This window comes from Anser anser (genome assembly GCF_964211835.1).
Source record: "Anser anser genome assembly, chromosome: 14".
Classification (NCBI taxonomy): Eukaryota; Metazoa; Chordata; class Aves; order Anseriformes; family Anatidae; genus Anser; species Anser anser.
In genome coordinates, this window is record NC_139735.1 from 1,520,523 (window position 1) to 1,540,396 (window position 19,874).

General features: G+C 47.5%; 2 protein-coding genes and 1 long non-coding RNA gene across 5 annotated transcripts; 1 reads left to right on the forward strand and 2 right to left on the reverse strand.

The window, feature by feature from the left end:
* Positions 1-4: 4 nt before the first annotated feature.
* On the reverse strand, positions 5-6,043 carry LOC310881683. 2 transcript variants are annotated; one of them, XR_014572502.1, is made up of 2 exons: positions 5,702-6,043; positions 5-3,841 (listed from the first exon to the last, which is right to left on the reverse strand). It is a non-coding gene; the product is annotated as an uncharacterized lncRNA (long non-coding RNA). The 2 variants fall into 2 exon arrangements; XR_014572503.1 differs by having other exon boundaries at positions 4,210-6,043.
* Positions 6,044-6,131: 88 nt separating this feature from the next.
* GNPDA1 (glucosamine-6-phosphate deaminase 1) lies at positions 6,132-11,186 on the forward strand. The gene is made up of 6 exons (XM_083799195.1): positions 6,132-6,314; positions 6,414-6,515; positions 7,664-7,846; positions 8,461-8,645; positions 9,319-9,493; positions 9,772-11,186. The coding sequence occupies exons 1-6, from the start codon at positions 6,191-6,193 to the stop codon at positions 9,867-9,869; spliced, it is 867 nt and encodes a 288-aa protein (XP_083655321.1). The 5' UTR covers positions 6,132-6,190; the 3' UTR covers positions 9,870-11,186.
* Positions 11,187-11,861: 675 nt separating this feature from the next.
* On the reverse strand, positions 11,862-19,808 carry RNF14 (ring finger protein 14). Of its 2 annotated transcripts, XM_083799181.1 has the most exons (9): positions 19,651-19,808; positions 18,948-19,140; positions 18,276-18,438; positions 17,618-17,769; positions 16,747-17,271; positions 16,088-16,316; positions 15,310-15,482; positions 14,590-14,720; positions 11,862-13,405 (listed from the first exon to the last, which is right to left on the reverse strand). In XM_083799181.1, exons 3-9 carry the CDS (start codon positions 18,427-18,429, stop codon positions 13,348-13,350), a joined length of 1,422 nt encoding a protein of 473 aa, XP_083655307.1. In that variant the 5' UTR covers positions 18,430-18,438; positions 18,948-19,140; positions 19,651-19,808; the 3' UTR covers positions 11,862-13,347. The 2 variants fall into 2 exon arrangements, with proteins under 2 accessions (XP_083655307.1, XP_083655308.1); XM_083799182.1 differs by lacking the exon at positions 19,651-19,808 and having other exon boundaries at positions 18,837-18,950.
* Between the last annotated feature and the right edge of the window lie 66 nt (positions 19,809-19,874).

Genomic DNA, 19,874 nt, shown 5'->3' on the forward strand with positions numbered 1-19,874 from the left:
GCGCTCACAGGAAAACACACAAAGTTTGTTTATTCAGAAATTTTTGCACTGAATTTTACGTTGGCTGAGAGATTTTCCAGCCTGTATAACCCTTGTTCATTGTGCGGTTCATCTGTAGGTGGATTTGTACAAAACTGCCCGCATCAACCCCTAGGGCTGATAAGACTTAAATATATCTGCTTTAGGATGAGGAGGGCTGAATCAGCCCTGCTGGGATTCCAAGCTGCCGATTCAGAGAGATGAAAGAATTTAACTCCGAGGACATGCTCCTGAACTGCATGCTCAGTCATACAGACATGCTTTACAGCTCAGGATTCGGTACCATGATCAGGCTGGATTTTTGTTCTGTATTGCGTCTTTGCAGGAGCAGGTAGTTCACCAGAGTTTTGATGAGATGAATGAATATCACACTTCTCGCACTAAGGGAGAGGCAGCTATCATAATGGATTTTAGCCAGGAATAACCTCCAAAAGTGGCTCCTGAGAAATGCTGGGGACACAAAGAGAACGCAGGTTTCTCGCAACACAAATACCTTTGAGGAAGTTGAGAGCTGAAGGCACTGTCATACTGTTGGCTTCACCCTTCCACAGGATTCACAATTTGCACTGAGTCTCTTTTGCAGTAAGCAGCTGTCCTGATGACATGCGCGGATTTACTTGCCGTCGAGGTGGGATTATATCCCTAAGTATAGCTACAGCCGCACTGGTAATTAGCTGTACACTGATTGACTTGGACATCTGGGAGACTAAAATCAGGCACAACCTGTGCATATCCTCAGAAAAGATGCTGGACAGTATCCTGAAGAGATGGTGAAATAGTTGGTGCCACGGTCATTAGCTGGAGGCATATCACCACCTAATTACGCCATCTAGACTGATCAGGACTAACGCAGGAGGGATAAGGGCAATTTCTTCCAGCTGCTTTCTGTGTTTTTATTCTATTTTCTTCAGTAGAGAAGCTGTGTAGAAAGATAATGCTGTGGTTACAGTGCATGACTGGTTCTGCTTTCATTTCCCACATGGTTTTAGGCAAATCACTTCAAGCCTCTGCGTTTTTTGAATCTTCCTCCAATGCAAAATGTCATTTCTCGCAAGAGACATTCTGAAGCTTGAAGTCTTTGCTTTTTAGTGACTTCTGTACAGGATATGCTGTGAAAGTATTTGAAAGCCATTGTTAGAAATGTTAGAGAGCCTTCTGAAATCCTAGTGCTGTACAAGTGTTCTTTAATCGGGGCGTATGACTGAACGACAAAGGGGGCATTTTTAATCTACACTTTGTAATACATACTGAGCTCTAAAAACTAAATAATAATGCTCAAAGGAAGGACTTTGAAAGCTAGACGTGTTTAAACAAGAAATAAGCAGGACATTTAAATAGCTCTTTCTGCTGATCTTGTAGCGATAAATGACCCAGTTAAGAAAAAAGCAACAACAAATGTTCGCATGAGCTAATGGGTCATGTCATACCTCTGAAGCTCTCCACTTTAACAGCTTAACGATTTGCAAGCAGGCTGCAACCTGCAGGTTAAGAAAAAGTGACAGTGAAGTGTTGTTCACTTAAAGTCTGGATTATCCACCCAATATTCACAATGCTGGCCTCGAGGAAGATGGAAACTGCATTACAAGCCTCATCCAGAGAGCGCAGGGATCAACAGAAACTTCACCGTGCTGCCCTCCGAACGGCGATGGAGCGCTGTGAGCCTGGCTGCTGTCTGGTTGTGTCCCTTCATTCCAGGAGCTGTTGGCGGTGTTCACTGGTTGTCTGTACTCTTACAATTTTCATGAAAAAAACTTTTATAATCGGCTATAAATAACGAATTGAGCTGTACCCCCCCAGAGGTATGCGTCTTCAAATGCAGAAAGGGAACGATGGAGTCCGAGCACCCATACGTGTTGTGTCTCGCTCACACTGCGGACTGAAATGCACCACAGAATGTCCTGAGCTAGAGTTGTACAACTAGGCTGAAGAGGTCTGTGGAGGGTTAACAATTGCTGTCTAAGAGATGTTCCTCCCCAAAACAGCATGAAAGATTTCTTCAGCTGTAAAAATGTGACGGAAGGGCAAAAAGCAGGAGATGGGCCCCTCATACCTTGCTACCTTCGGTATAGCTCTCAACTACTTCTGGCAATCTATTGGTAGGAAATTCATCTTAAGGCACACTTTGAGACACTTCGAGGTACCTCGATGCTCTTCAGTTTCTTCATATTTTTTACTCAGTACCGTTTTGTATCTTCTTTTAGCTTTTTGCTAGTTCAAAGCTCTGTTGACACAGTACAGCATTAACTCGCACCTCGAGTTGCTTTAAAACCATGTTAATTGTTGTACCGACAGCAGGTCAGGGCCTCAGTGGGTATTTCTGGTTTTACTGCCTCTTCAGAGAGATAGAATCAGGGATGACCGCAGTGCAAGCAGGCACGAACCCCAGCTTTTTCACCTGAAACCTCAGTATGCATCCACCTTCGTGCCGTCCTGTCAAACAAGCTCAGTCAGGCTCTAGAAGCACATTTGGCCCTCAGCCTGAAGCCCCACGATGGGCCCTTGGAGATCCGGCTGCACGGCACCTCGCCGAGCCCTGCAGGCATCGAGCCCCCCGGCACAGCACGTGCTGCCCTGGCTCTGCACGCGGCTGCGATCCTCAGAGCCTGCTTGTGGCAACAGCAGGAGCTGTTCGGGCACCCGTGGGCCCCCCAGGCTGCTTTAAGGAGGAGCAGCCACATGGTGAGCACAACAGCACGGTGAGCACAACAGCACAAAGTGCCCCCGCAGCCCCGGCACAGAGCTGTCTGTAAGCACTGCCCTGTTTGCCAGCGTGCAGAATCGTGCCTCGGTAAGCCCCGAGCGTTGTACGGAAGGGGAAGGAAGATGGCAGCAGCATTAAGATGGACGACATGTCGAGTGGGACTTCCGATCTCCCGAAATTCAGCAACAACACAGATTCGGATTGCTGAGGGAGGAAGCTGGGTTTGTGCCAGCACGACGGACTGCGAGCGGGACAAGGCGGGCGGCTGAGCTCCAGAACGCCTCCACGGAGCACAGCTAGCTCTGCCACAGCTCGTGTTCTGGAGCCTAACTCACTGATTTCACCAGTGGTCTTTGTCGCTGTATTATTTTGTCAGCCTTCTGGAGAAAACACAAGTAACCAATGGCTTTTGTTATTCCCCTGCTACCCAGATGAAACCCCTTCCTGCACAGACTAACATTTCTTAACCTGGTGTGGGGTGAAGCCCTGCCAGCTTTCCCATGGGAGCCTCATCTGCAAAGCTGGGAAATGACCGCTCCATGCGCCCTCCTGCACAGCCTGCTCGCAGGCTGGCTCCACCCCGGGCTGACAAAATCCCTAAGAGGGATTCGGATGTGCTGGGAGAAGCCAGGCAGTGACTGAGTCTTGCGGAAAAGGGCAGCTCCCTCTGGGTCCATCCAGCGTGGAATCTTGTTTTCTCCTTCTCTTATAAACAGGGGTGAGGAGGTAGGTGGGACGTGCGGGAGCAGGAAGCGGTGACAGATGGTGGGTATTTAAAAGATGTTTTAATTATGGGACTTGGAGAGAGGCCCTTTATGCCGATAAATTTTTAATTGTTGCTTTTTTTTTTTTAAGGAAAAAAAAAATCCCAGTGCTCAAAGGCAGTTCCTGGAAGCAAAAGCTCTGGTCTGTGCACGCTGTTGACTCTAATCACTTCAACACAGAGAAAAAGAAAATGCTGTGCTTGTTAGAACCTCCTGGTCAAACTTCAACTTCTTCTGCAGAGGAGAAGTACTTGTTTCCTTCCATCTGCTGCTTTTGCTAGGAAGGAAAATCAGCTTGTTCAGGCACCAGGAAGTTCTTCAACATTTGAACAGCTAGCTGTGAATGCAGAAACAGTAACATGCATAAATAATCATACCTAAAAATATCCTGCATGCCAGTCACACGTATAACCCAGCCCTGGAGCGATTCCTCAGTAACATAAGGCTGCCTGAAGTATGCAGATACACGGGATGTGGGCAGAACAAGGCAGCTGTGGCAGCAGATGCACGTGCCTGGCTCTCTCATACTGTTGTAGTTTTTTTCCTTTCATCAAAACATGTTTTGCTTTTACTGGGAGCTGCCAACTGCCTCTCATGTCTTTGTGCACTGCTCCTGTCAAAGCCGTTTGCAAAGGAGATCAAAACGAGAGCCAAGACCTTTTGCAATTCACAGAGCCCCATCACACTTGAATTTAAAGCAGACACCTTTGCAGAGTCCAGCGCTGACCCTGGGTCTGTGTTAGCAGCGTGGTAGGGCAAGGCTGATCCTCAAACGCAGCAGCTCTCTGTAGCTGAGGGGTGCAAAGTGCAGTAAAAGGAGGCTGTGCAGGTAGGGGGCAGGGGACCTGAGCTGTCCACGGCTGTTCTGATGGCAGCAAACCTGGCAGCCCGCAAATCACCGCAGAGGGGCATGCGGTTGCTGGCCTGCAGCTTGTTGCTTTTGGAAGTCCACGGTCTTTCTTGCAGTCAATCCTGTGCACTCTGCACCTCCGGCATTTGCCTTCCTTGTGTGTGGGTGATACCCGGAGAAGAGCAGACACAAGATGAGAAGCGTTCAGACATCAGCCAGGTCCCCGCTGTCCCTCAGCTCAGCAGAGGCACAGCTCTGTCTGGCTCCAACCTGTGCTGGTGAAACCACAGGAGCTGTAACTGCTGCTGGTGTCCGCGGGACCGACGGGTGTATCACACCGATACGATGCCAGAGGGAAAAGTGTGAAAGTCCTTTCACATGGAGCCACAGGGGGGGCCACAGCCTGTACAAAAGCCCAGGCTGTTCTGCTTGGTGGGAGCATGGAGGAGCCTCTGCTGTCAGCTCTTTGCCCAGCACTGCAGCCACAGAAATACCTCCCTGCCTGCCGGCTAACCACTGCTGATGGAAACACACAGCACTTTCCATTTATTTAGTCTCTGTGGCCTAAAGCTCTTCCCAAGTCCGACCACAGCCATCTGGCAATGGCCTGTCACACCCACCATTCCCCAGCCAAGCACAAACCAAGCCAGCAGTTCTCAGCACTCACGATGAGATAACATCAGGAGCACTCAGTCTTGCCAGGTCATTTACATTTTCAAAAAGGAAGGAACTGCATGGACTGGGTCCTAGGAAAGCAATTTGTATATTATTCTTTTCTCCTAATGAAAGTGAAATGCTGCCTAACTTTGAAGAGCTTTGTGTTTCAGTGAGGAACCTCTTAATTCTCACCCAGGCTGCACGGTGAGGTCGGGCACATTTCCAGCACAGGTTGAAGGGAGCTGGAGCAGTGAAGAAAAGTCTTTTTGGGACACCACCACCACTGTCAGGAGCAGCACAAACATCCACAGGTCACTGTCGGCACGGTGCGAGCAGTCAGGAACCAGCAGCCCCCAGGGAGGCAGGCCGGGCAGGGACATGTTGCAGACACCGGGACCGGTGCCTGGGCAGCTCGGGGCTGCTCGGGGGGGATGATGGCCTGCAGCCCAAGCCCCAGAACAGCACCGAGACGCCCTGAAGCGGGTCCCTGCGAAATGCTCCCAGAGCAGAGGTGTGAGAGGCACTGCTCCCCCAGACACGGCCTTGGCCCCGCGCCACAGGCCTCGGGCTGCTGAGGCCGCCAGGGCGGGCGGCAGCGGGGTCGGGCAGGCCCCCCCAGTCACCGGGGGCATCCCAGCAGAAGTGAGAAGGAACACGGACATTTTAAGGTCTGTCACCTTTTTAACGTACCTGGGGAAAACGCTGTTTCCACAACGCCTTGTGCCGCCAACAAAGCACCTTCCCAGCGCTCACAGTTTTGATTCATTTGAATAGAGCTTTGGCAGCCTGCGCACTTAATTACCGGGTGCAATTAACTGCTTCTTGACATGCTAATCCCACACAACGTCCGTGAGAGCGGGCACGAAAAGGAACCGAAGGCGGCAACGCCTGCGGGGCCGGGGTCTCACCGCGGCTCTGCACCGACCGCCCCGGGGCCGAAGGGAGGACACAGACCCCAGCGGGGAGCGCTCGGCAGCGGAGGAGCCGCCTCGGTCCCCCTTCGCGTGTGAAGTACCGAGCGGGTTGGTACCGAGCGGGTTGGTACCGAGCGGGTTGGTACCGAGCGGGCCGAGCCCAGGCGGGCGGCAGAGCCCGGCCCCAGGCCGGCCCCGGGGCGCCCAGCGCCGCCCGTTGGGGCGGGGCGGGCCCTAAGATGGCGGCGCAGCGGCGGGGGCGGCCATGAAGCTGATCATCCAGGAGACGTACGGCCAGGCCAGCGAGTGGGCGGCCAAGTACATCCGCAACCGCATCGTCCACTTCGCGCCCGGCCCCGGCCGCTTCTTCACGCTGGGGCTGCCCACAGGTGGGGGGCGGCAGGGCTGGGGCGGGAGGGCTGACAGACAGACAGACTGACTGACTGACTGACTGACTGACTGACTGACTGATGTCCGTCCGTCCGCAGGCAGCACGCCGCTGGGATGCTACCAGAAGCTGGTGGAGTACCACAAGAACGGGGACCTGTCCTTCAAGTACGTGAAGACCTTCAACATGGACGAGTACGTGGGTGAGTGGCGCGGCGAGCAGCCGGGTGCCTCGCTTGGCCTGCGGAGCGTGGTCCTGCTGCGCGGTGCTGCGCTGGCCGCTGCCCGCGTCAAAAACTGCAGCCCTGCTGGGTGGCCGAGCAGCTTGGTTTCGCTGTTTTGCTCCACATTACCCATCTATGTACGCTCTTTCAAAGCCGTGTTATTTAGGCACTGCTGGTGCGCCCGCTGCTGCCTGCACTCGCAAAGCTCCCCTTAGTTACTGTGCATTCGGAGCATCCCAGCTGCAAAAGGTTTAAGGTAGAAAGGATAAAACTTGTATTACCAGAGGGAGTTAGTGGGGACAATCTGAAAACCTGTATAAGAAACGTTAGAGTATCAGGTGTTGCCTGACAGTACACACATCAGAGCCTGCTGTGTTTTACCTGAAATTAGGTATTGACCAAGTAAGGATCCATTTTATCACGGTAACCTGAGATGATGTGCATTATTAACTACCACCTTTGTACTTGGATTATAGGGGTCACTTTAGCTGCAAGTCCCTTAAAGGGCTGATGTGTTGTTACCCATCAGGGTGACCTTCAGTAACAGATACAGGTGCTTGTTGAGACTGCAGAAGACTGTTTAATTTTGAAGCTGTGATGAAACAGCCTCTTCAGAAGAAAGAGTGCAGAGAGATTAGTGGAGAAGGCCTAGAGATCCAAAGGTGACAAACATACAGGCTAATTATTTGCTAACTTCATACTGGTCAAGAAGTTTTCCTCTGAACAATCATTACCAAGCAGCATCAGGGAGCAGACAGTTCTGTGGGTTTATAACATTGAAGGGGAAAAAAATATGCAATAAATTATTTCCCAGGCTTGTACACAGTTTTGAAATTGTTTTTGCTAATATGAACTAGGAGGAAGACTGAACAGGCAGCAACAGACTAGACACAGTGCGTGCCTGCTTTTCTGGAACATCCATCACATGTTAATATGAGGACATGCCTTACAGGAGCTATTGTGACAGACTTAATTTTGTTATTTGGGGAAGTAAAACAACTTCTGAAAGTCGAGGAGGTCACATAGGACAGATGAAGAAAACAGTGCTGTATTACCAGAGCCACCAAAGTGCATACAAGTGTTCTGCGTTATAGGTGACATTAGTCCTGTGCGTGCTCTCTTACCAGGTCTCCCAAGGGATCATCCGGAAAGTTACCACTCCTTCATGTGGAATAACTTCTTTAAGCATATTGACATCTTGGCTGAAAACGTTCACATTTTGGATGGAAATGCGGCTGACCTACAGGCAGAGTGTGATGCATTTGAAGATAAAATCAAAGCAGCTGGAGGAATTGAACTCTTCGTTGGAGGTGAAAACCTGAAGGATTGGCAGGAAGCACTGCCTTTCCTCTACCAGCTGTCTCATGTATTGCCTAGAGAGTTCATTTTTAAGGCAGTTCAGTGTATTTGCAGTGAAAGGCACCTCATACACTGTTTCACTGAGTGCGCATGTGTGCTGGTAGCCTTGTTTTTTGATGTCTCGCTCCCCCAGTTTAAATATTTGAATTCAGTAAATGAATTGTTCTGGAAATGGTTAACAGGAGAACCAGGCAGGGCTAGAATTTTACCAAATACAAAATGTATTACAATAACTGGCGTGAACAGCTAGCTGCTAGGATTAACCAACAGAAGCTGAACACAAGTTTTTTTCCCATCCTTTTGCCTTTAGATTCTGCCATTTACTTTTGCTTATTGTTGTCCCAGCACAGTTAGGGAAGAATCTCTATTGACTTCAGAAGAGGCTCTTGCTGTCATTCCTACCAGAAGCACATTTGAGCTTGAGCAGAGAAATTGCAAGTGTGTTTCTCAGATCTGTCTATTCTTGGAAGTGTTGGATGTCCCTGTAATAAGAGTGCTGTTGGTTCTGCTTCTTACGATAACCGTTTCAGCCAATGACCCACTTTTCAAACTGTCTTTGTCACAGGTATTGGCCCAGACGGTCACATCGCCTTCAATGAGCCTGGATCAAGTTTGGTGTCCAGGACACGAGTGAAGACGTTGGCTATGGACACTATATTGGCTAATGCCAGGTTTTTTGATGGTGACCTCTCTAAAGTCCCCACGATGGCGTTGACAGTCGGAGTAGGCACAGTCATGGATGCCAGAGAGGTTAGGAAAAAAGCAGTGACTTCATGCAATAGCTCTAGGGCAGGGCTTTGTGGAGTAGCTCGTCCACATCCAGTCTTGGAGCAGTAGTGCACCCTGCTGGCGGAGGCCAGCCTTTGGTTTTCTTGCCACAGACAGCTGGACACCCAATCCTGCTTTCTTGCATCCTGTACCACCACAGAAAGGCCCTGGATCTGTTTTCTGGTTTTGCCCTACTAACAATAACATTTGTGTAACCCTGCAGTACAGTTGGGATCCACAGGGAGCTAGAAAGGCTTTTGGAGAATGTCTTTGATTAAGAAGTTCATCTGGTGAAATAACATGAAGTCAGCCCGTGATTCTCACAGTTATACCACATCGTAACAGCCATAGGGGATGGCTTTTAACTGAGTCTATACCTTGATTTATACTTGTTAAGTCTCAATGTAGAAGTGCCTAACAGGAGAGCTCAAAGTGTCCAAATCACAAAAATGACCCACCGGTCTATGATTTAATTGACAAAATGTATCCAGAGCAAACAGGATTTGTGATTCAGTGAAATACACCTGGGGAGAATGACAGACCTTACCCCCGTTAAGGACTGGGGCAGCTCTCTTAGTTCAGCAGGGTGTGGGTTTGCTCTCTCTCAACAAGTCTTCTAGACCCTAACTGCCATACTCTGTGTCTTGGAGTCCAGGTGATGATTCTCATCACAGGAGCCCACAAAGCCTTTGCTTTGTACAAGGCCATCGAGGAAGGTGTCAACCACATGTGGACAGTATCTGCTTTCCAGCAGCACCCCAAAACCGTGTTTGTGTGCGATGAAGATGCCACACTGGAACTCAAAGTTAAGACGGTGAAATACTTCAAAGGTGAGTGTGTGAGCAGGCTAAGCAGCAGCTGTAGTTAGTTTTTAAGTTGCACAAGCCATGCTTTGTGTTAAATGTTTGGTCAACTCCCCAAACAGCACATTCTTTAAATACGACAGCTGAAACGTACAGCAATAATAAAAGTGCAAAAGTCAGGTTTAGTTCTGTGGCCATGGGAGCAAAGGAGCACCAATTCTACCAATGTTTAATTTCATTAGCATCCAGTGAATGAGGATTTTGCTTTATGTCTACTGAAGTCATCTTTCTACCCGCTACATTAGGTTTAATGCTGGTTCATAACAAGCTTGTGGAACCCTTATACAGCATGAAGGAGACAGAAGCAGAAAGCAGCCAGTCTAAGAAGCCTTACAGCGATTAATCTCTCACTGTTCAGAGTCATGCTGAGCCGTCTTTTCTATTGAAAACCAGCTGCAAAGAAAGGGAATTGCTGCAGAAACTCATCTTGTATTTGTTCTTAAAATAGCAAAATGATGTACTTGCTTCTTTCCATTAAAAACATAGATGCCAAACACCTGCCTTAATTAACCAAATGAGGATGTGATCCGGTATACTGTGTTCCACAAACTTTCACCCCTAACGTTCTCTGAAGGTAAAATCAAGGGAGAATGAGTTGTTTAATCAATGATGCAACTGTAAGCATGTGAACTGAAGGCCTCAAAACTCAATTGTGAAGATGAGAAAATACAGTGGGTAATCGCTTTGGAATGTATTCCTTGAAATTCTGATAAATACATTGCGTCATTCCCCCTCCACAAAATACTCCTAGATTATAACGATTTAAAGTGGGAATGGTTCTTGTTCAGCCTGGAGACGGTAAAGTATCAGCAGGACTTAGCAGCAGCCTGCTTCATAGCTGTGAGGTCGTCAAGAAGTAGAAACCAGGCGCTCCTCCACAGCGCGCTGGGGGAAGATGGGAAGAGACAACAGGGCATGAGTTGAAACAAGATGTTCACGTTGGATATAAGGAAAAAATTTCCCTGTGAGGACACTCCAAGCGGCGGGGCAGGTTATGCAGAGAGGTGGTGCAGTCTCTGTCCTTAAGAGGTTTTCAAGACCGGACTGGATACAGCCCTGGCTGAACCCCGCTTTGAGCTGGATGTTGGACGTGAGACCATCTCAGCAAGAGGGATGCTTCAAACAGCATTTACCCGCGCGGTGCCATTAATGCAGGTAATGGTGAGCTCATGCATCTGTTTATTTGTTGCCACAACTCTAAAAGAAGCCTTACATGTTCGGTTTCAGGGTATAATTTTATATGCACTGGTGCTTTATGGTCTACAGCAGGGTAGATCTGTTCACATTAAGCGTAAATGACTTCAGTTTGTGCTGCTCAGCACTCCATCATTTGTCAGCGCAGAGCCTGAAGCAGTAAATTCTCTCTGTCCTCTTCCTGTGCTTTACATTGCTACAAGGAAATGCCAAATGAGCCTCAAAGGAAACATTCTGTTCCCTCTGACCTCAGCCTGTGCTTAATTACAGAAGCCCCACAGAGAGGGGAAACAGCCTGTACTGGCAAGACCCCGCCGTTCTGAAACTTGATTCTCGGTTGTGATATGTTAAGTGCTCTCATGAAATGTAAGACAAGCGGGGAAGGATTTGTTTTCTTTATGCAAAAATTCTGTGACCTGTTAATCTATAGCTTTCTACAGTAAATACATTAATTTTTTCTAGTTGACTGGATGTGCTGCTCAGTTTTACTGCGCTAGTGAAAAATGGAACAACTTATGTGGCTGAATGGGATGTGTAATGCCATCTCTGAACAACAGCAACAAAAGCTTCAAAGCCTAAGAAAGACCTGTTATTTTGAACAAGATTTTCTGTTACGTAGAACCAAGGCTGTACTGAAAGCAGTTTGGGAGAAAGAGTTAGTGCTGCTCCATACCTTAAGGGCTTCCCCTCCTAGGCCAGCGTTTACTGGCAGGCTTTCCATAAAGCTGGCCCACCAGGCAGCAGCCCTGTCATTTATTTATTTATTTATTTTTTAAAGGGAATTTCTGTAGGTAACCAGAGGAGGTCCCAGGTATCCCAAGCTGTGTTTCCATACAGGCTTTATGACAACCACCATGCATCATGTAAGGGCTTGCAGCTTGCACAAAAACACATCCCCTTGCTTCGAGGGTACTTTGCATACGCAGACCTGCAGGCTTCTACCAGCAGGATGCTTCGTGCCTCAGCCTCGCTTAGTTTTGCACAAGCCCAGGCCGGGTGCGTTGCTCGACAGAGCCCACGTGAGAGCGACTCAGCACAAGCCCCAGAGCTGATCGCCGCTCAGAAGCACACCAGGGTGCCCCACACGGACCTCTGTTTAGATCTGTGTGCCATAATGAAGACAAACAGGGAGACAACTCCGTTTACTGTCTTAAAGTGAATTTAGTGCATGTGAAAGGTGCAGGAAATACAAGTTAAACCATACACAATGTAAACTTTCCCTATATGCTGCCCTGATGCCTAAACCAAGACGAGATCCACTGTTCCTCTCTTACCCTTTTAATCACTGCCAAGTCTAGTAGACTTCCAGCCTCTGCAAAAGGAACTAAACCAACACTCATTTTGGCCAGATATCTAAGTAAAATTTATTTACTATCAAAATTGAGTGAGAGGTGTTCACTTTGAGTTTCTGAAAAATTTTCAAGCTCCTGAGCTATCCATCCACACCCTGCTATTTGTTTTAAACGCAGCACATGCAGTTTTAATTTCAAAATAAATTTTTAGACCATTCAGCAAGTGGAAAAAACTCCTAAAAAATTAGTGGTTCCCTCCAATAATTACTTTCATGCTCCCAAAACTACTTACTGAGCTTTTTGGGGAAAAAAAGGGGTTTTGAAATATTTTGAAAGGCAAGAACAGTGGAAATAAGGGATCTAGTTCAGAGGAAAAAAAACTATTAACTAATCAAATTCCTTACATGAAGACTTTTTAAAAAATAAGTTACTTCATCTGGTGAGAGAAACAAGGTAATTTTCGGTATCTTGAAGAATTCAAATTAATCCTGCGTATCCATAAAAATGTGTTTCAGTATTTGACACTTTCATCCTCTCACTGGCCAGACTCAGTTCATTGCTTTAGCACTCATCACAGTCAAAATAAGGACAGGCAATGTAAGTTAAGAGGACAGCAGTGCAGATCAGTCATGGGGTTGATACACATTTCAGGAAATGGTTGTTGGTCATTTTCTGCCAAAACATTCAGTAAAGGACCCAGGCATTACAGCCAGTAAGAGGGGGTGTTACGGATAATCAGCTTTACCACTGTTACAACTCTCAGTGACAGAGCAAGGAGCTGCTTTCAAAGAAACAGGTCAAGAAATGCTATGGAATCAATGGGCTCAGTCACTGAATACAGGGAAAATTCCTGTGTTGTTTCAGAAAGCTTTCCCTCTCCAAGCGGCTTAACTAAATAGCTCCGGAAAGAGCACTGCAGCTAGAGCAAAACTGCCTTGAAAACCCAGGGGTACTAGCCAAGATCCTTGAAAGCTCAGTCTCCCTAAAGAAAACTCCAAAATATTTCTATGATTTGGGGGTTTGGTTTGGTTTTGAAAGAGTAGCATCTCTTGATACAGATTTTCCCATTTATTTTCTAACTTCTGTCTGGCTGCAGCTGCTTTAGCACTGGGTATGATTACTAGGGACTTTCAGTGGTGACCCTGTCCACCAGATGGGTAAAATGGTCTCCTTTGGTTCTGACAACAGCCTCTGAAGAGTTGTATGAAATTCCCATAGTGCAAGGTAGTATCATTCTTCTATCACACAATGGTACTGAAAAATCAAACAGACTCGACACAAGAACGGAAAGCATCTGTCTCTGGTTTCTTCAGCTTCTGCTGCTAGAGAAGGCTCCTAGTCTTCATCTTCACCTTCCCAGAACTCACCATCAATATGCATAGCTTGAAACAATCTGCAACACAGTCAAGAATTTACATCAGGACACAAAATGTAAAATTTGAAGAAAGAAAAAAAAGTGTAAAAAATACAAAAACAGCTCACAATTTTTATACCATAAAACACTCATTTTAACCAATTTTGAGGACTGCAGCATAAGCTACTTTGCGCTTCTACAGCACTTTATATCAGAAGGTCTTACAACACCTTACAAACATGGTGTTTCAGGAACTCCTTGAAAATACTAACAATCCAAGCTGTATTGAAAGTTATCTACTGCTCTGCAATTCCTACTTGGGTTAAGCAGTACGTAATTAGCAGCCAAGCCTGCCTGCTCCAAACAGCTGACAATCCTATCAGATAATACAGAGCTGGACAAACAATTACAAATATAAGCGGGAGGAACACAAGGGAAAAAAAATGCTTTTTTGTAAAACCGATCATCTTAGTCGAGAGAACTAGAAGTGAAGCTAAACTGAAAGAAAAAAAGAGCAAGAGACACTGGGGGAAATATAAAATGAGAATGGGGTAGGAAGGGAAAAAAATGCTGGTGGGAGAAAAAAAGTGCTGAAAAAGATTCTTGTTCAAGAACCAGAAAACAATCCTGTCAGCCACGTTTATTTAAAAAAAAAAAAAAAGCAGAGTAAGTGGTGGAGTATTGGGCAAAACGCTGGTAGTTTGATGTTTGTATCCAGACCCCTGAATGTCGCGGTGACGGGCCCTAACGCAGTGGAATACACACAAGCTTCCTGCTGCCACCACACCTCCCTGTTCTGCCGGCCCTTTCGTTTGTCCAGACAGCAGCAACGCCCCGTCTCTTGATATATCCCTAACAGTGATGACGTAAACCAAGTCTACGGCTTTTTAGAAGCAACTTTCTTGCCCAAATCCTCGTGTTGCACTATCACATGCTCAAGCATCTGCACGGAAACATTTCAGTACAAGCTGTCTCTCAGAGGCAGCAAGTAAAGCATCAGGAGCAGGCCCAGAAGACTCCTCCAAAATATTAAAACGGAAACTCAAGAAAACCAAAATAGCTCCTGATTTTTTTTCTTCTTGTTGTCAGATCCTTTTAAGTGCAAATGTAAGAAATCGTATCTTAAACCGTATGGCTACAAATTCCAAGATAAGAATAATTTAGGAGAGACAAAAAAATACGTGAGTGGTAGAGCACGAGAAGTAACACATGTAAATACGTACCGGTTAAAGCACGGGGAAGATGGATCATTGAAGTGCCTGTATGGGTTCACCCGTGACAGAGAACCCATACAAAGCCAGCAGAAGTACTGCATGCAGCCAGTACACGTCATTTTGTTACAACCATCTAGTTTCTGGCAGGGAAAAGAAACAAGAAATAGCAATACCAAAATCCTACCACGTCAGTCTTCAGGCCTGGCAGTGGATGATACCAGTCCTCAAATGGCATCAGCTAATAATTGCACTTCACCCTTACTCTGTAGTGACACTGGTATTTTTTTTCACTATTCAGGTGAACTAAGAGCTAGAATCAAGAACTGTAAATCAGTTCTGCTACTAACAATAGTGGAAATCACTATTTTTCTGAAGATGTTTATTTACCAGTTGTAGTCTGAAACAGCAGTGGCCTGAAACACGTGGAAAACAAAGGAATGCATATAGATGTTGAGTCAACCTGGATCTTTTCAGTACTGGAGACCGAACACCATTAACTGCTGCATTTACTCAAGTCTCTGAGCTCCAGAAACATGATCGCCTCTTCTGTGTATCGCAGACAGAAGTGGGAAATTCTTTTACCACTTGCTAGAAATTTACCTTCCCTGGTGAACTTGGACACTAGGAGTAAATCTCTGATCTCTTCTAAATATAGAACCTACTTAACAATTTATGCTAGTTGCCATTAGGAGTTACTCTGATTCTTCAGCCCTTCCCCGCCACGCTCACCTCTATAGGAGTACCACAGCAAGGACAAGACTTGGAGTTTTTCTCTAGCCATTCTTTACTCTCCATCTCCTCAAGGGCTTTCTGAATCACTCGCTTGCCGTAGCGCTGTTCCAAAAATCTTTTAGTTGCCTCATCCGCTTCTAAATATTCATTACGCAAATCCATCAATTTCTCTGAGGAGTAAAACAAACAACAAAAAAGCTTTTGTACTATTTTATACAAAAAAGTCAAAGGAAACTTAATTAAAAAGCAAGTAAAACATTAGAATACGTAAGAAAAACAGGAGAATATTAAAACCCCTCTATCTTAGAATTCAACTGGCTTACAGTGTTTCATCACAAAAGAGAACAATTGATGAAATTAGAACAGGTCTACAATGTAAAATGAACTGAAAAACAGAAATATTTCTCCTGAACACACATTTAATGCAACTTTGTCACGTTTTTAAGGCAGAACAGACAAGAAGCATTCACCTGATCCAACATCAACTCTGACAATAGAGAGAAGTGGATTCACAAGAAAGGATGAAAAAGGACACACAGAATTATTCTTCCCTTGCTATGGCCTCTCTGAATCTGGCAGTCAGCAGTTTAGGGACTTTGTGAGTCAGGGAGTGCCATGAAAGCAACACTTTTTAATTGCCAGCAGCAGACCTATTCCAAATGAATCCATCTCAGCTGACACAGTGATGAGTGTCCTCGTTTAATTCCTGACTTTCAGCCTTTTCCACACAACACCTAACTGCTTCTCGATCCATTGCGGAAATGCGATGACTCACCTGCAGTTACTTTACACGGTGAGACCCCGTGGTAAGTCATTTTACAGAGAGTACAAAAAGCATAGTTGCAACGGGAACATATGCCCATGGTGCAACCTGGTTCTTGCATGACCGGTGTCTGACAGCCTGGGCGAGGGCAATACACTACATCTGCCATCAAGTCCAAGCTAGACTGCAGAAGCAGGCGGTCATAACGTGCAAACAATTGCTCTCCAACCAACTCTTTAACCTAAGCAAAGAGCAAAGAAAGATTATGTGCATTTGAAATTCTAAGTTTGCTAGCTTTGGCAGAAAAAGGTAAATTGATGAGAAAGTACCTACAGCTGGGATGAGTTCCCTTTATATTCTCCAATACAGGTCAAGAAATTACTCCTAGGAAGGCTATTTTAGGAACAGTTAAATAATCAAATGAAAAACATGCAGCATCAAGTGCAGTGGGACATGAATTCAGGCCTCTGACCAACGCCAGGACTAACACAGTGGGCAAAACGTGCCGTGCTACCCAGCTTTACCAAGGGTGCCTCTGTGTGGCTCAGAACGTGAGAACAAAATTCCCCAGGTGTACTCCCAGTGCTCACCGTCCAAAGCCACACCTTGTCGCCTGCAGTTACTGGTCAGTTAGCAGAACTCTGCCAGCACTGCCTGCACACTCGCATTACCTGGCCAGGAGTAGCGACAGAAGAACACTTCGGCTCAGGGCAGTTGAGGCAGTGGACCTGACCATCCCTGATCTGTATTTCAAAGTAGTCCTTCAGGCAGGCTTTGCAGTAGACGTGACTGCACTCGGTGAAGTACATACATTCACTGCCCAGCTTCTCACAGAAGCAGATATTGCACAAGTACATCTTACTGTTAAAGCACTTTCTTCTCTGAGCCTGATCAAAGTCCAAGATCTCCCTAATCAGGCTCGATAAAGATTCCACATCCTGCACAGCTCGTTCATCGATGTCTTCATCAGCTGCTGCAGAGCCTGCTGCACCACCACAATCCTTCTCAGCATCTAGAGGGACCAAAGGTGTCCTACCCTGCGCACTCCCTTGATGGCACATTTTTAGCTCATATGGGGAGGAAATGTTCAGGTAGCTCAGTGTTTCTTCCTTCAGAAACTGCATCCAGGCAAACAAGACCACACAGCCTCGATTCTCTTCCCATACGTTGTCTAAATGCTTGCAAAGAGCACTGAGCTACAAAAGAAAACCACAATTTCAGATTTCAGTAGGTTCTGACAACTCATTACCGTTTTCCTCTCCCACGGTCTTCCTTTAAGGCAAATTCAGGATTTCAATTTCTGGATTTTTTACGTAGACACAGAAGACATAAAACTATGCGCAAAGGTGCAGGCTTGCAACTCTCAGAAGGCTGACCAAATAAAAACAGGTAGCAAACAAAAGAGCCAACTGAAAGAGAGAGGTAACTGCGTATGTCTTAATTTTACTTTTATCTACTACGTTAACATCCACCAGAGCACTGTTAATTATGAACTTACTTATGACCACAAAACGGTCAAAATGTTAGAATTACTCTGCAAACCTGTGCTTGGGAGAGCCATTTGCCACTGAGGGTAAAGGCAGGCGGGGAGGTTGATGGGTAGTCTGGTGGGAGCTCAAAATTCAGCACGAGGGGAGGCAGAAAGCAAACGGTGTATTCAAACCCGTTCTTCTGGAGGCTGTCTGCGGAATTGCCTGAATCAAAGACAATCGAGACAATGCGAGAAGTAACAAGAAAATGAAAACCAGCAAACCATAGCTATTTACAGCAGCACCCAAGATCTCTCTTTTCACTTGATAATTTCTAGGTTTAAAATGACTTATTCAACCCTCAGTAACAAAATTTCCCAGTGCCATAAAACGTGATGGGGTTGTATGAGGTTAAATCAGTAAATACCAGTACTATGAAATACCCGATCGTGCACAAACCAACAACCTGGGAAGACATGCCCTCAAGAAAAAATAAATAAATAAACAAACTTGATTGTTCCCACAAAATACTATTATTCACCTCTACCTTTAAAGCTCACTGAAGAGGTTCCACGCACAAGGATGGAACTGCCCACTCAGACCCAGAACCCAGCAATAGCAAAAGCACAGGACAGGGTCAGCCACGGCTAAACATTCCTACAGGTTACTAGCGCATCTGAGCGCGCACCAGAAAAAGCTAATTTAGGGTAACAAAAATCATCTCAACTCACCACTCACAAAAATTTTGAAGTTCTGAGGCAATTCCAAACAAATTCTTGTTTCTCCTCCTTGTGCAGACTCGGCTCTCTTGAACTCATCTTCATCATAGATGCTAGCCAAGGCCAGCAGCTCATCCTCCTGAGCTTCTTTGTCTTCTGAAGACATTTAAATTTTCTGCGGAGACAGCACCACTCTACAGGATCACCTGAGTTAACGCAGCCTATTCAATAGTTAACTTGGAGTATCTGCTTTATTCTACTATAGTAAGATTTAGAAACCAAAATACCTGATATAAAACAAAGTAAAATATAATTCAGCTTTTTTACACGTTGAAAAAATACAGATAACTTTATAAAATGCAAAACATCAACAGAACGTTGAAGAGTTCAAAAGCAAACCGTGTCAGTGGCTAAGGACAGCTGGAAGAACAGAAGTGAAATACGCCGAAGGCAAAAGTAACGCAGGGACGTTTCCTTAGCGCTTGAAAGGGAAAACAACTGAAAACAAGAGAAATGGCTGTGTAACAGTAACTCTCAGCCACCCTTCTAGAAAATACATTTATGATTACAAACGTTGAAGTTCTCAATAAGGAGCTTCCAATCCTCCACAGGCCCCTTGCAGACGTACCCCTCCAACGCTTCAGTTTCTGATTTGGTGCCGTGAAGCCGCGATTGAGGAGTTACCTTTTTATTTACAGCTGCCAGTGACAAGCTGCAGGTGCGGGTCACTGCCCAGGGACAGCCGCGTCGGTGGGGCCGGAGCGGAGGCGCTGGTCATTCCTCGGCGGCGGCTCGGGGGCTTCTCGGGTAAGGCGAGGAGAACGCTGGCTTCGGTGTCACCGTGCCCAGGGCTGCGGCACTGCTATTCGCGATCCGCCTGTAGCACAGAAACAGCAACAACAAAAAAAGCTCAGAGGGACCGAAGGCCGTTCGGTATTTCGTAATGGCCCACGGCGCGCGTTTCGCTCCGGCAAGCCCCCTCGGCGCTCCGGGGCCGCTCCGCAGCTCCCAGGCCGCCACCCACGGCCGGGCCCCGGGCGCTGCGACCCCCGCTGCTGCCGGGACCAAGCCGGGAGGAGCCCGCCCCGGGCACCCCGAGGCCGAGGCGGCCCCGCGCGGCGCTTCCCGCACACCCCGCGCTCACACGGACTGCTCGCTGCCGGCAGCGAGGCAGCGGCAGCCCTTCGAGCGGGCAGGGAAAAAAAAAAAAAAGGGGGCAAAAAAGGTAAAAAGCACGACAAGGCCCGCCCCGCCCGGGCACAGCCGGGCTGCGGGGCCGCATCGGGCCGCTCCGCTCCGCGCCCCCCGCCGGGGCTCCCCGGGCCGAGGCCGCACCGGGCGCCCCGAGGCCGAGCCGGGCCCGCGGCACCCCCACGGCCCCGGGTACCTCGGCGGCGGGGCAGCGCCCGGGCCCGCGGCCCCCTCTCGGTGCCGGCCGTGCGCGGCCGCGGGCAGCGGCGGCCGGGCGGAGGCCGAGGGGGAGGCACCGGCCCGGCCCCGCCTCCCCGAGCGGCCCCAGCGCCCCCGGCGGCCGGAGGAACGCGGGGCACGGCCCGGCCACGGCCGCGGGGCTCCGGAGGAACCAGGCCCAGGCCCCGGCCGCCTTTACAG

Bases quoted from the DNA above. Each gene is read 5' to 3' on its own strand.
- RNF14 (XM_083799181.1), bottom strand. From the start codon at position 18,429: ATGTCTTCAGAAGACAAAGAAGCTCAGGAGGATGAGCTGCTGGCCTTG. The intron at 17,770-18,275 runs GTGAGTTGAGAT...TCTTTGATTCAG, and splicing joins CTTCAAAATTTTTGTGAGTG to GCAATTCCGCAGACAGCCTC. The intron at 17,272-17,617 runs GTTTGCAGAGTA...TTTCTTTTGTAG, and splicing joins AATGGCTCTCCCAAGCACAG to CTCAGTGCTCTTTGCAAGCA.
- GNPDA1 (XM_083799195.1), top strand. From the start codon at position 6,191: ATGAAGCTGATCATCCAGGAGACGTACGGCCAGGCCAGCGAGTGGGCG. The intron at 6,315-6,413 runs GTGGGGGGCGGC...GTCCGTCCGCAG, and splicing joins CACGCTGGGGCTGCCCACAG to GCAGCACGCCGCTGGGATGC. The intron at 8,646-9,318 runs GTTAGGAAAAAA...CTTGGAGTCCAG, and splicing joins CAGTCATGGATGCCAGAGAG to GTGATGATTCTCATCACAGG.